At 49.6% G+C, this 13,503-nt stretch overlaps 2 protein-coding genes across 2 annotated transcripts in view; one reads left to right on the forward strand and one right to left on the reverse strand.

The window, feature by feature from the left end:
- The window catches only part of HSD11B1L (hydroxysteroid 11-beta dehydrogenase 1 like), a 114,587-nt gene extending 108,786 nt beyond the window's left edge, over positions 1-5,801 (reverse strand). The window contains exon 1 of the mRNA XM_066604680.1: positions 5,675-5,801. The gene's annotated coding sequence lies outside the window, so the exon portion shown is untranslated. The remainder of the gene's footprint in view (positions 1-5,674) is intronic.
- Positions 5,802-5,825: 24 nt separating this feature from the next.
- MICOS13 (mitochondrial contact site and cristae organizing system subunit 13) lies at positions 5,826-10,940 on the forward strand. Its single transcript, XM_066604681.1, has 4 exons — positions 5,826-5,942; positions 6,205-6,361; positions 8,334-8,385; positions 10,807-10,940. Exons 1-4 carry the CDS (start codon positions 5,914-5,916, stop codon positions 10,902-10,904), a joined length of 336 nt encoding a protein of 111 aa, XP_066460778.1. The 5' UTR covers positions 5,826-5,913; the 3' UTR covers positions 10,905-10,940.
- Positions 10,941-13,503: the final 2,563 nt, after the last annotated feature.

Consider the following 13,503-nt stretch of genomic DNA (forward strand, 5'->3'; position numbering starts at 1 on the left):
ACCTCATGTACAACCCCACAGCTATGTTTTCTGGGCACACATCTTCTCATGACTGAATTTTTGAGAGTGACAGTTGAGATTCTCTTGCTGTGTGCCAGTTTATGATTAAGTTTTGCAACATTTAAAGGGGTTGTCTCGCGAAAGCAAGTGGGTCTATACACTTCTGTATGGCCATATTAATGCACTTTGTAATATACATCGTGCATTAAATATGAGCCATACAGAAGTTATTCACTTACCTGCTCCGTTGCTGGCGTCCCCGTCTCCATGGCTCCGTCTAATTTTGGTGTCTTCTTGCTTTTTTAGACGCGCTTGCGCAGATGGGTCTTCTCCCTTCGGCTTGGCTCGCCAGCAGCGGCGTTTTGGCTCCGCCCCTTTGTACGCATCATCGCGTAGCTCCGCCCCGTCACATGTGCCGATTCCAGCCAATCAGGAGGCTGGAATCGGCACCTGTGAGGGGGCGGAGCTACGCGATGACGCGTACATGTGGTCCGAGTTGTCGGCACTCCGTCAAGACAGCTGCAATCAGCAAGTGGTCTGCTTTCAGAAAATATATAGAATTTAGGGGTGCAATTACTTTTCACAAATGTGTAATTTCTGTATTTCATAGGCTGGTACTTCATTAAAATTTCAAGCTTCTAACCAGATTTTGGGCTGCTCCGGTTCTGGTGATTTTGTGCAGTTATAAACATGTAGACATAGGCCTCAGGCCTTATTCAGACGACCGTATATCGGCAGTTTTTTTTTTACGCCCGGCCGATATATACGGTGTCCCTCTTTGCAGGGGGAGGAGGCTGGAACAGCCGGGAGCAGTGGACTGAGCTCCCGCCCTCTGCCACTATTTGCAATAGGAGTGGGCAGAGCTAAATTCTGGAACTTATCTCCGCCCCCATCCATCCCCTCCCATTGCAAACAGTGGCAAGGGGCAGAGAGGGGGTGGGAGCTTAATGCACTGCTCCCGGCTCTTCCAGCCTCCTTCCTCTACAGAGAGGGACACCGTATATCGTCTGGGCGTGAAAACCCGGCTGATATACGGTCGTCTGAAGCCGCCCTAAGAGGCATATGTGAACTCATTTTACTGCTTGGGTTATACTTTTGCCACTAATATTAAGCTTTTTTTTTTTACACTTTTTGGAAAATTGCATGAAAGTGCCCACATGTATAAAGTGCTGAGTGGCATTTTGACAATGGGCCTGTGTTCTACTTTCAGAAGATACATGGGTGTGCATGCTTAGTAAGAGGTTTATTTTATAATTGAGATTTAATTTGAATATATCAAGTGTAAAAATTGTCCTGACTACTGGAGATGCAAAATGTCCAAAACCCCCTGGCAGCAAAAGTATTAAAGAGAATCTGTCAGATCGAATTTACTGTTCAAACCGCTCATTATAGAGCAGCAGGAGCTGAGAAGACGGATATGTAGTTTATGGGGATAGATTCAGTCCATTTCACTCATTTAAACCTCTGTACATCCTGAGCCGCACTGTCCGTTTGGCGGTCCTAACAGTGATTGACATCTGCGTCTGTATGTACAGCCATTCACAGATAGCTGTCAATCACTGTTGGCTCCGCCCATTCAGCGCAGAATGTGCAGAGATATAAATGAATAAAATACAAATTACTTGGAATCTTTCCCCATAAAACTATATATCAGTACAGTACTCAAGAAGGACAAATCAGAGCTGGAGCTAGTACAAAGGCGGGCAACTAAAGAAATAAACGGAATGGGCGGACTACAATACCCAGAGAGGCTATCAAAATTGGGGGCACTCTAATAACTATGTATACTATATCAGGGGTCAGTACAGAGATCTCTACCATCATCTATTATACCCAGGACTGTAACCAGGGGGCGCTCTAATAACTATGTATATCAGGGGTCAGTACAGAGATCTCTCCCATCATCTATTATACTCAGGACTGTAACCACGGGGCGCTCTAATAACTATGTATAATATATCAGGGTCAGTACAGAGATCTCTCCCATCATCTATTATACCCAGGACTGTAACAAGGGGGCGCTCTAATAACTATGTATAATATATCAGGGATCAGTACAGAGATCTCTCCCATCATCTATTATACCCAGGACTGTAACAAGGGGGCGCTCTAATAACTATGTATAGATATATCAGGGGTCAGTACAGAGATCTCTCCCATCATCTATTATATCCAGGACTGTAACAAGGGGGCGCTCTAATAACTATGTATAGATATATCAGGGGTCAGTACAGAGATCTCTCCCATCATCTATTATACCCAGGACTATAACAAGGGGGTGCTCTAATAACTATGTATAATACATCAGGGGTCAGTACAGAGATCTCTGCCATCATCTATTATACCAGGACTGTAACAAGGGGGCGCTCTAATAACTATGTATAGATATATCAGGGGTCAGTACAGAGATCTCTGCCATCATCTATTATACCCAGGACTGTAACAAGGGGACGCTCTAATAACTATGTATAATATATCAGGGGTCAGTACAGAGATCTCTGCCATCATCTATTATACCAGGACTGTAACAAGGGGGCGCTCTAATAACTATGTATAGATATATCAGGGGTCAGTACAGAGATCTCTGCCATCATCTATTTATACCCATGACTGTAACAAGGGGGCGCTCTAATAACTATGTATAATATATCAGGGGTCAGTACAGAGATCTCTCCCATCATCTATTATACCCAGGACTGTAACAAGGGGACGCTCTAATAACTACCCTGTTTCCCTGAAAATAAGACATACCCTTAAAATAAGACATAGCATGATTTTCCAGAATTTTTGAGGATACAAAATGATTTTTCAGGCTTTTTGAGGATGCTTGAAATATAAGCCCTACTCCAAAATTAAGCACTGCTAACAGTTAATTAAAAAGTGAATTTAGATAGTGTCCAGGCAGCTATACATGTAAAAAAGTTAAATCTTTTGTGAACAAAAATTAATATAAGACACTGTCTTATTTTTGGGGGAAACACGGTATGTATAAATATATCAGGGGTCAGTACAGAGATCTCTCCCCTCATCTATTATACCTAGGACTGTAACAAGGGGGCGCTGTAATAACTATGTATAATATATCAGGGGTCAGTACAGAGATCTCTCCCATCATCTATTATACCCAGGACTGTAACAAGGGGGCGCTTTAATAACTACATATAGATATATCAGGGGTCAGTACAGAGATCTCCCATCATCTATTATACCCAGGACTGTAACAAGTGGGCGCTGTAATAACTATGTATAATATATCAGGGGACAATACAGAGATCTCTCCCCTCATCTGTTATACCCAGGACTGTAACAAGGGGCGCTCTAATAACTATGTATAATATATCAGGGGTCAGTACAGAGATCTCTCCCATCATCTATTATACCAAGGACTGTAACAAGGGGGCGCTCTAATAACTATGTATAGATATATCAGGGGTCAGTACAGAGATCTCTCCCATCATCTATTATACCCAGGACTGTAACAAGGGGGCGCTGTAATAACTATGTATAATATATCAGGGGTCAGTACAGAGATCTCTCCCCTCATCTATTATACCCAGGACTGTAACAAGGGGGCGCTCTAATAACTATGTATAATATATCAGGGGTCAGTACAGAGATCTCTCCCATCATCTATTATACCGAGGACTGTAACAAGGGGGCGCTCTAATAACTATGTATAGATATATCAGGGGTCAGTACAGAGATCTCTCTCATCATCTATTATACCCAGGACTGTAACAAGGGGGCACTCTAATAACTATATATAGATATATCAGGGGTCAGTACAGAGATCTCTCCCATCATCTATTATACCCAGGACTGTAACAAGGGGGCGCTCTAATAACTATGTATAGATATATCAGGGGTCAGTACAGAGATCTCTCCCATCATCTATTATACCCAGGACTGTAACAAGGGGGCGCTCTAATAACTATGTATAATATATCAGGGGATATATTATACATAATAATGAGGGAGCCCCCTCATAACTGACGGCCTCCCCTCATATCTATCATACCCGGCAGCCCGCCCCTCACACCCGGCAGCCCCCCTCATAACTGGCGGCCTCCCCTCACACCTATCATACCCGGCAGCCACCCCCTCACACCCGGCAGCCCCCTCATAACTGGCTGCCTGCCCTCACACTTATCATACCCGGCAGCCCCCTCATAACTGGCGGCCTCCCCTCACATCCGGCAGCCCCCTCATAACTGGCGGCCTCCCCTCACACTTATCATACCCGGCAGCCCCCTCATAACTGGCGGCCTCCCCTCACACCTGGCAGCCCCCTCATAACTGGCGGCCTCCCCTCACACCTGGCAGCCCCCTCATAACTGGCGGCCTCCCCTCACACCTATCATCCCCGGCGCCCCCACCCCCTCATAACTGACGGCCTCCCCTCACACCTATCATCCCCGGCGCCCCCACCCCCTCATAACTGACGGCCTCCCCTCACACCTATCATCCCCGGCGCCCCCACCCCCTCATAACTGACGGCCTCCCCTCACACCTATCATCCCCGGCGCCCCCTCATAACTGGCGGCCTCCCCTCACACCTGGCAGCCCCCTCATAACTGGCGGCCTCCCCTCACACCTATCATCCCCGGCGCCCCCACCCCCTCATAACTGACGGCCTCCCCTCACACCTATCACACCCGGCGCCCCCACCCCCTCATAACTGACGGCCTCCCCTCACACCTATCATCCCCGGAGCCCCCACCCCCTCATAACTGACGGCCTCCCCTCACACCTATCACACCCGGCGGTCCCCTCATAACTGGCGGCCTCCCCTCACACCTATCATCCCCGGCGCCCCCTCATAACTGGCGGCCTCCCCTCACACCTGGCAGCCCCCTCATAACTGGCGGCCTCCCCTCACACCTATCATCCCCGGCGCCCCCACCCCCTCATAACTGACGGCCTCCCCTCACACCTATCACACCCGGCGCCCCCACCCCCTCATAACTGACGGCCTCCCCTCACACCTATCATCCCCGGCGCCCCCACCCCCTCATAACTGGCGGCCTCCCCTCACACCTATCATCCCCGGCGCCCCCACCCCCTCATAACTGACGGCCTCCCCTCACACCTATCACACCCGGCGGTCCCCTCATAACTGGCGGCCTCCCCTCACACCTATCACACCCGGCGGTCCCCTCATAACTGGCGGCCTCCCCTCACACCTATCACACCCGGCGGCCCCCCCCCCCCTCACACCCGGCGGTCCCCTCATAACTGGCACCCTCCCCTCACACCTATCACACCCGGCAGCCCCCTCATAACTGGCGGCCTCCCCTCACACCTATCATACCCGGCGCCCCCACCCCCTCATAACTGGCGGCCTCCCCCTCATAACTGGCGGCCTCCCCTCACACCTATCATCCCCGGCGCCCCCACCCCCTCATAACTGACGGCCTCCCCTCACACCTATCACACCCGGCGGTCCCCTCATAACTGGCGGCCTCCCCTCACACCTATCATCCCCGGCGGTCCCCTCATAACTGGCGGCCTCCCCTCACACCCGGCGGTCCCCTCATAACTGGCGGCCTCCCCTCACACCTATCACACCCGGCGGCCCCCCCCCTCACACCCGGCAGCCCCCTCATAACTGGCGGCCTCCCCTCACACCTATCACACCCGGCAGCCCCCCTCGACCGGTTTCACCGGCTATTACCGCAGGCGGCGGTGAGAATCTCACTCAGCTCGGTTATTGTGTAGCAAAGAACCTAGACAGAGGCCGAACAGCCGCTACTGGCCGCCAGTCACACGGCGCGTCCATAACAACCGTCAGACACCGCGCGCCGTCCAGTCACACGGCGAGGGGGAGAAGACTACAAGTACCGGCGTGCACGGCGGCCACCCTTCCCCACGTGACCGGAAGGCGGAGGCACCGGCTGTCCTTGTACAAGAGTCATGGCTCCTGCCGTGTTGAGGCTCCTGAGGTGAGCAGCGCCGCTCCTTCCATTATAGCCGGCCAACTGCTGCTGGGAAGTGCGGCGCCATTACTGGCTGTTTGCAATGTGCCTGCAGTTCTGTAGTGACTTCATCTGACCAGTCTGGCGCTCGCAGGGTTAATAGTTATGGCCTCCTCAGTGTGTTGTGAAGTGACGCTGTGATGTCATCTGACCAGTCTGGCGCTCACAGGGTTAACAGTAATGGCCTCCTCAGTGTGTTGTGAGGTGACGCTGTGACTTCTTCTTGCAGGGTCTCTACAAAGCTGCTGGTGGCCGGCGGGGCGCTCTACATGGCGTACGACTACGGGCTGCTGGGAAGTGGCGCCCAAGGCCAGGAAGTTCTGAAGAAGAGCTCTGCGGCGCTGCCTCCCGTGGTGCAGGAGTGGGCGGAGTACTGCGGTGTACAGGTAGTGGCTCCTCCCACCAGGTGTTCTCCAGGGCCCGGTCACACGGCGGCGCACTGTTTGCTCTGGAGGCGGCCTCCACCGCTGCGTATTTTACACGTAATACCCCAGAAGCGTCGTATCGCGCAGAAGAGCCCATTGACATAAACGGCGCGTATAAATATGGAATGTGATGGAGGCGTGATATCGCTGGGACGCACGGCGGGCATGTATTCACACGTGCGTCCCGTGACGCGTTTCCTAAAGCTCTGCTCTAGTTGTCGGACCCCCACAGCTGGCAGCGCCCCCCACACTCCGCAGCTCACTGGACGGACGTCCTGCAATCGGCGAACGGCCATCTTACACGCGCTAATAAATTGTGTCATCGCCGCGCCGACCGAACGGCGAGTTCACTGGAATTTCCGTATGCGGATTTGTTTTCTGGATTCCTCATGCGATAAACAAATCGCAGCCGGCCCCAAACTGTCCAATCATTGGCGCTGCGGACGCCGTGGGAAAGCAGGAGTCTGAAAAAAAAATGTACCGCGCATGTGCGCCGGCTGGAGAACAGAAAGAAGAAGGCTGTGTAGAGGTGGGCCTCAGCTGCGGGCAGGGTGGGATTCAAGGCTGACTTCATATCAGACTGGGAATCCCGGCCACATATCGCCCTCCCCAATATGTGACTTCCCCACCGACCCGCCTCACATCACTGCAGGAAAGTAGCTTCCCCACCGCAACTGACAACCGCAGCGGCGGATTGCGGCGCGTCTCCCATTGTTTTCCAAGGGCAGAGCTTCCGTGCACCTAGAGAACTGAGCGATGCGAGGGCGCCCCCACATGGGACGTGCTGCGTTTGGTTTCGCTCAAGATCAAAGCCACCGCCCACGTGTATGACCCCACGTGTATGACCCCACGTGTATGACCCCACGTGTATGACCCCATTCAAAAGAAGGGCTCATATTCGTGCATCTCACAGCACACAAATCTTGCGCAAGAATCTCGCCGGTGTGAAGCCGGCCGAAGTCTGCGGCCACACAGGGTGGATTTGCCATGAATGATCCGTGCGGACCCTCCACAGAGGAGACCTGCAGCATTTACACCAGCAGACGAGAATCTGGTTCACACGCTGCACAAAACCCGCGTGGGGCCCGGCCTGCGCTGCGGCGTCAACGCCTTCCAATGAGGGGGGAATTCAGCACCAAAATCTGCAGTGTAGTGGAGCAGTGTGTCCCGTGTGAACAGGAAGCGGTCGCCTGGAAGCTGCGAGGGGCGGTCAGCAATGCCACACAGCAGTCTGAAAAGAGTTAGATTGTCAAATCAGATGTGGACTTCACCAGTGGCCGGTGCGGGGGATATAACCAATCCACCTCCCTAAATACAACAGAACCTATTTCATGGCGCTGCTCCGAGGTGACGGGGCCCCTTTAACCCTTTCCAATCCACTGTCTGACGTCTGAGGACATTGTGATTGAAGGCTGTACAGCTCTGACGTCGGAAGACATCTGTCAGGGTATTCTTACTGTAGATTACTGGCCGCTCTGTTGTTGGGAGGCCTCTCCAGCATGTCCAATACTGCAGTACTGGCTCTAGCCAGCAGATGGCGCCATTGTAAAATGGCAGAAAGAGAAAGCCCCCTAGGAAACCCTGAATCCAAAATTGGATTGCAAAGGGTTAAGCAACCCGGAGTCTTTTGTTTTTGCAGAGCTAGCTGATCGCTGGGACTCACATTTGTGTTTTACTGTACTGTCTGCACGCAAAAACACACCGCCACGCTCGTTGGCAGGGCTCGTTGGTGTAGTGAGTTCAGTGTGGCCTCTTTCCCTGCGCAAATGACAGGAAAATGGAGCATTCCGTGTTTTTTTTGTGTGAACGTAATGCACACAGAATCTGCTTATGTGACGAGCCCGTTGGCATCAGTGGCTTCTGTCCGCAGCGTATTGCGCGCCCAAACATGTCCGTGTGAATAGGGCCTTAACGCATATATTTGCCTTTACAGATTCCATCTGCACCAAAGTTGGACTTCTCTGTCAGCGAGTCCTGGAATTGGGGTGAGTAATCCTCCATGGGTAGAGCTTGCTCCGTTCCCACTGCAGAGCAGTCGGGACAGATGCATCATGGGAAGGCTGGTTCTTCCGTAGATTTGTAACGTGTGCCGTCATTGTATTTCTTGTTCCTCAGTGGCCATGTGACGGATCGGGTGGTTCCCGTAGGGCTGCTGTTAGTTACGTTTGATAAGCCTCCATCCGGTCTTTTTAGAAAAACATTTTGTTTACTAGGACAAATCAAAAAATGGCCTTTTTCTTGGGCTCTCGAACCAACGGAATCCAACAGATTGATTTTCTTTTTTTGTACAATGTGAGTCTGCGTTAATCAAACTTTCAAACTCTGCATTAGTGCTGCAGCAGCGGTTCTGTCCTGGTGTCCGTCTTCTATACAAACTGCACAGGGACAGAACCTGGATGGCATCGGGGGGGGGGGGGGGGGGGGGGGCGGGGGGGGGGCTGAATGAGTGAGACGGACTTCTCAAGTTGCTTCCATCCCCATCAGTCTTTTAACCCCTTTAGGTCATAAGCTTACATCCTGGGCATATGGTACTTAACACAACAGGACCTAAACTTGCATCTATGGATGGGGCAGACTCGGTAGTTAACAGTTTACATGCTGCATACAATGTAGATCACGGCATGCAGAGGGAGCACACTCCCTGTCACATCTTCGGACTTCTGCTATGTAACTGCGGAGGGCTGATAGTTTGCCATGGCATCCAAGTCTGCCAATTAAAACTTATTTTGTTCATTTTGCCTCCCAAAAAAAGCAATAAAAGTGATTTTAAAAAGCTGTATGTCACCTTATATGGTATCAATAAAAATTACGGCTCATCATGCAAAAATTTTTTATTGTGCAAAAATCTAAAATGTGTGTGTTTATTTATATATATATACACACACACACACACACATTATTTATATATATATATATATATATATATATATATACACACACACATACATACATACATACATACACACATATATATATATATATATATTATAGTGTGTGTGTGTGTGTGTGTGTGTGTGTGTGTGTGTGTGTATATATATATATATATATATATATATATATATATATATATATATATATACATACACGCGCACACATACACGCGCACACATACGGAAAATGTGTATCGTGACACATGTGATAACATGGTCACTGACCTACTGACTGCAATCATTGCCAGCCACCACCAACTGCCCCTGCATTCATACCAATTCTGCCATCACATGGCTAAACGTCCATTGACCATTGTCTATGTGTATAGCATGCCTCACTCACCATACCGTGCCCATCTCCAGCCCGCCATACCGTGCCCATCTCCAGCCCGCCATACCGTGCACATCTCCAGCCCCTTTGCCTTCAGTATCCCCCTATTACATGTAGTATGTAAGCTCGTTGGAGCAGGACCCGCACCCCTATTGTTTCCATCAAGTGATTACTATGTAACCGTGGTTCTGTAATGTTTGTATTTTTGTCTCTCTGTATTCCCCCTGTCTATGTAAGCGCTGCGGAATATGTTGGCGCTATACAAATAAAGGTTATCATGTAATTTATGATGTATGATTAATGCTGTAAAAAAAGACCCCAAAACAATAACACAATCGATGTTTTGTTTATTTTTTTTTCTCTGCCCTCCAAAAAAAATAAGTTTTTTACAATACATTATATGTTCCCAAAAATGGTGCTAATACAAACTATAGTTGGCCATTCCAAAAAACAAGCCCTCATACGGCCATGTCAATTGGCTTCTGAAAAGTGTAGATGAAAATCCCCCAAACATCTTCCTTATGGTCAGAATAGGCCGTATCCTTAAGGGGTTAAACTTGACAGAAAAGTGTCATCCTTGGTATAACGGGCAGAGCCAATGTTGGAGTGTTAGAATTGTGTGTGAAAGGGGCTTTAGTTGTCCTGTTGGGTGTTTTTGGTTTTTCTTCTTTGCTTTTCTCCTAGTAATATAAAAAGGGAAGAGACCCACAAGACGGACTGTTGGTAGATTGATGCAAGAGAAATTCCCTTACAACGAAGTTTAAAAACTGTGTAGGGCGAGCTGCAAGAACATGTCTGTTTAGGGCGTGCGCCCATCAGTGTCAAGAGCTCTCTAGCATTTGCATCACATTTCACAGCCCCGCGGACCTCCTCTACCGTGTAGCGGAGCTCCATCATCTCAAGAGATTCAGGTTGCTGATCCTGCACAGCGTCTTGGCTTCCATTATGAGGGGCACCCACAAAACGGACATGAATAGTCTTTTAGCATTACATAGCGTATATATATATTTATTGGTGTTGGAGAATACATTGAGCCTTGCACACATCTGATAGTCTTACGTTCTCATCTCGGTGTCTCGTTGTTGATGGATCACTTTTATTAAAAAAAAATGTTTTCCATTTTGCCTTTTTCTTTCCCCCTCCAGGCGTCCAGCAGTCTGTGTCGGCTCTCTCCGTAGCCCCAACCAAAGCCTGTGATTACACGGCGCAGGGCTGGAAGTATGTCAAAGATTTGGTGAAGTGAATGCAGTCTATAGAAATAAAAAATCTTTATTTATCAGTCTGTATTTCCTCCAACATTTCATGCGCTGTTCTTCACATCGATTCCTCTCCTTTCTATCACTGATATTCTGGTTTCCTTCACATTATCTATATATTTTTTCGTCATCACTGGTCTGCTTTCTGTGATTTTTTTTATGCACTGCCCACCTCTGGCCGAGAGTCAACAGACATGCTCGGCACATCATGGATGTGTTATATGGAGTAACGGGAAAGCTGTGTACCGCTGTAGCCTCTTAACACCTTGAGCTTCCTTCCCATAACTCCTACACGGTTGTCTCTAATTAACCCCTTGACGACCAGCCCATAGTGTTTTTACGTCCTCCCGAAGTGGGCTTTATTCTCTGAGGACGTAAAAACATGTGTCCTGCAGAGAATAAAGCCCCTCAGGCTGTGGACGTGACAGCTCCATGCTGTCAGTGTCCGCAGGTAGCTGACAGCATGGAGCTGTCATCCCGGGCTGTTCGGACCCGCCCCCCCGGCATTGCGATCGGCGCTATGCAATGGATAGCGCCGCTCGCAAAAAAGTAAATAAAACTGCAATAAAAGTTAAAGATTCAGCTGCTCTGATGGATCGGATCCATCGGAGCAGCTGAAATTACTCACCGAGGTCCGCGGCACGGCTCCTCGCTGTCACGATGCTTCGGGCCCCGTAGCCGTCCTTCTGCGCATGCGCGCCAGGCGGCATTACGTCAGCCGCATGCGCAGAAAGCCCGGCGACGCGGGAAATTTAAAATCTCCCAGCTCCTGTAGGTAGCCGGGAGGCAGGAGATGTCAGATGGATAACGGCGATCGCGGAAAAGTGAAAAAAGAAAAGTTTCACCTCCCCTCATGGATCGGATCCATGAGGGGAGGTGAAAATACTCACCTCAGGTCCGCCGATGTCCTCCGGCCGGTGTCGGGACCCCCCGCTGGCCTCTGCGATGTGGCGCGCATGCGCAGAAGCCGGCGAGCCCGGCAAATTCAAAATCTCCCTGCACCCGGCTGTCACAGATAGCCGAGTGCAGGGAGATATGACTGGGGACCGCTGTATGCGGTTTCCAGTCATATGATCACCGTTATCCATCAGATAACAGTGATCATATAAAGTTAAAAAGTAAAAAAAAAAATTTAGAAGTTTTTAAAAAAAGTTTAAAAAGTTAAAGTTTCATCTCCCCTTACGGATCGTATCCGTAAGGGGGGATGAAATTACGTACCCAAGGTCCCGGATTTGTTCCCTGGTGGAATGTTGATCCGTGGACCTTACCCCAGCTTCGGCGTATGCGCCCGTCAGCATGATGGCGGACGCATGCACAAAACTGAAATATTGCCCAAGAAATGTAAAATCTCCCTGCTGCTGGCTACAAAAGGTAGCCAAGAGATGTCACGGGGAGCCGCGGTATGCGGTTACTGGTCACGTGATCGCCGTTACCCAATGCATAAGGGCGATCACGTAAAAGTTCTCTAAAAAGTGGCAGTTTCATTTCCCCTCACCGATGCGATCGGTGGGGGGAGATGAAACATCTTCTCGGAGGCTTCCGCATTTGAATCCAGATGCGATTATCCTCCATGGACCCTTCCGGCTGCTGCGCATGCGCCCGCCGGCAAAATGCCGGACACATTCGCAGGAGCCGGGGAGCCCAGGAAATTTTAAATCTCCTTGCTCCCAGCGACCAACGGTCGCTGAGTGCTTGGAGCAGTGACCGGTGGCCTCGCTGAGCGGTCCCCGGTCACGTGATAAAGTAGCGATCTAACATTAGGCCGGTCACACATGACCGGAGAGGAATTACGGGTTCTGCATGCGCTTGATCAGCGGTAATCCACGGATTAATCGCATGCATTGGATTACACAATTCCCCCAATTAGCGGGTCGGAATTACGTAATCCATTCGCAGAAACAGAACACAGCATGCTATATTTTACCACAAATATCTGCGACCTAGAGCCCTTTGTGCTCTATGACCGCGGATATACTCGCACCCCATATGCAAACACATTGTGTACGGGCTCCGGGTACCCGGATCATCTCTAAGCGACGGCACGGGAAATGCAAACAAAAAACCGCCTGTGTGAGTAGGCTGTAAGTAGATTAGGGCCACAATGGGTATGTTTCTGAACAGGGGACAAATGGGGGATCCATTTTGGGGTGAAGGTCTTCATTCCTATGTACACTGTACAAAAAAACAAACCTGTTTTTAAATTGACAAAATTGCCAAACAAATGAAAATCGTAATTTTTTCCTTTTGCTTTGCTTAGATTCATTCAAATACTTTGGGGTCAAAATATGCAGTACACCCCTAGATGAATTTGTTAAGGGGTCTAGTTTTCAAAATGGGGTCATTTGTGGGGGTTCTCTATCATTTTGGCCGCTCAATGGCTCTACAAGTGGGCAATGGGGACTGGAATTTATTCAGTTGTACCCTGAAATCCAACGAGTGCTCCTTCCATTATAGGCCTAGCTATGTGTCCTTTAAGTAGATTAGGGCCACAATGGGTATGTTTCTGAACACGGGACAAACAGGGGTATCCATTTTGGGGTGAAAGTCTTCATTCCTATGTACACTGTACAACAAAAACAGTTTTTA

Source organism: Eleutherodactylus coqui, chromosome 5 (genome assembly GCF_035609145.1).
Source record: "Eleutherodactylus coqui strain aEleCoq1 chromosome 5, aEleCoq1.hap1, whole genome shotgun sequence".
NCBI classification, from domain to species: domain Eukaryota; kingdom Metazoa; phylum Chordata; class Amphibia; order Anura; family Eleutherodactylidae; genus Eleutherodactylus; species Eleutherodactylus coqui.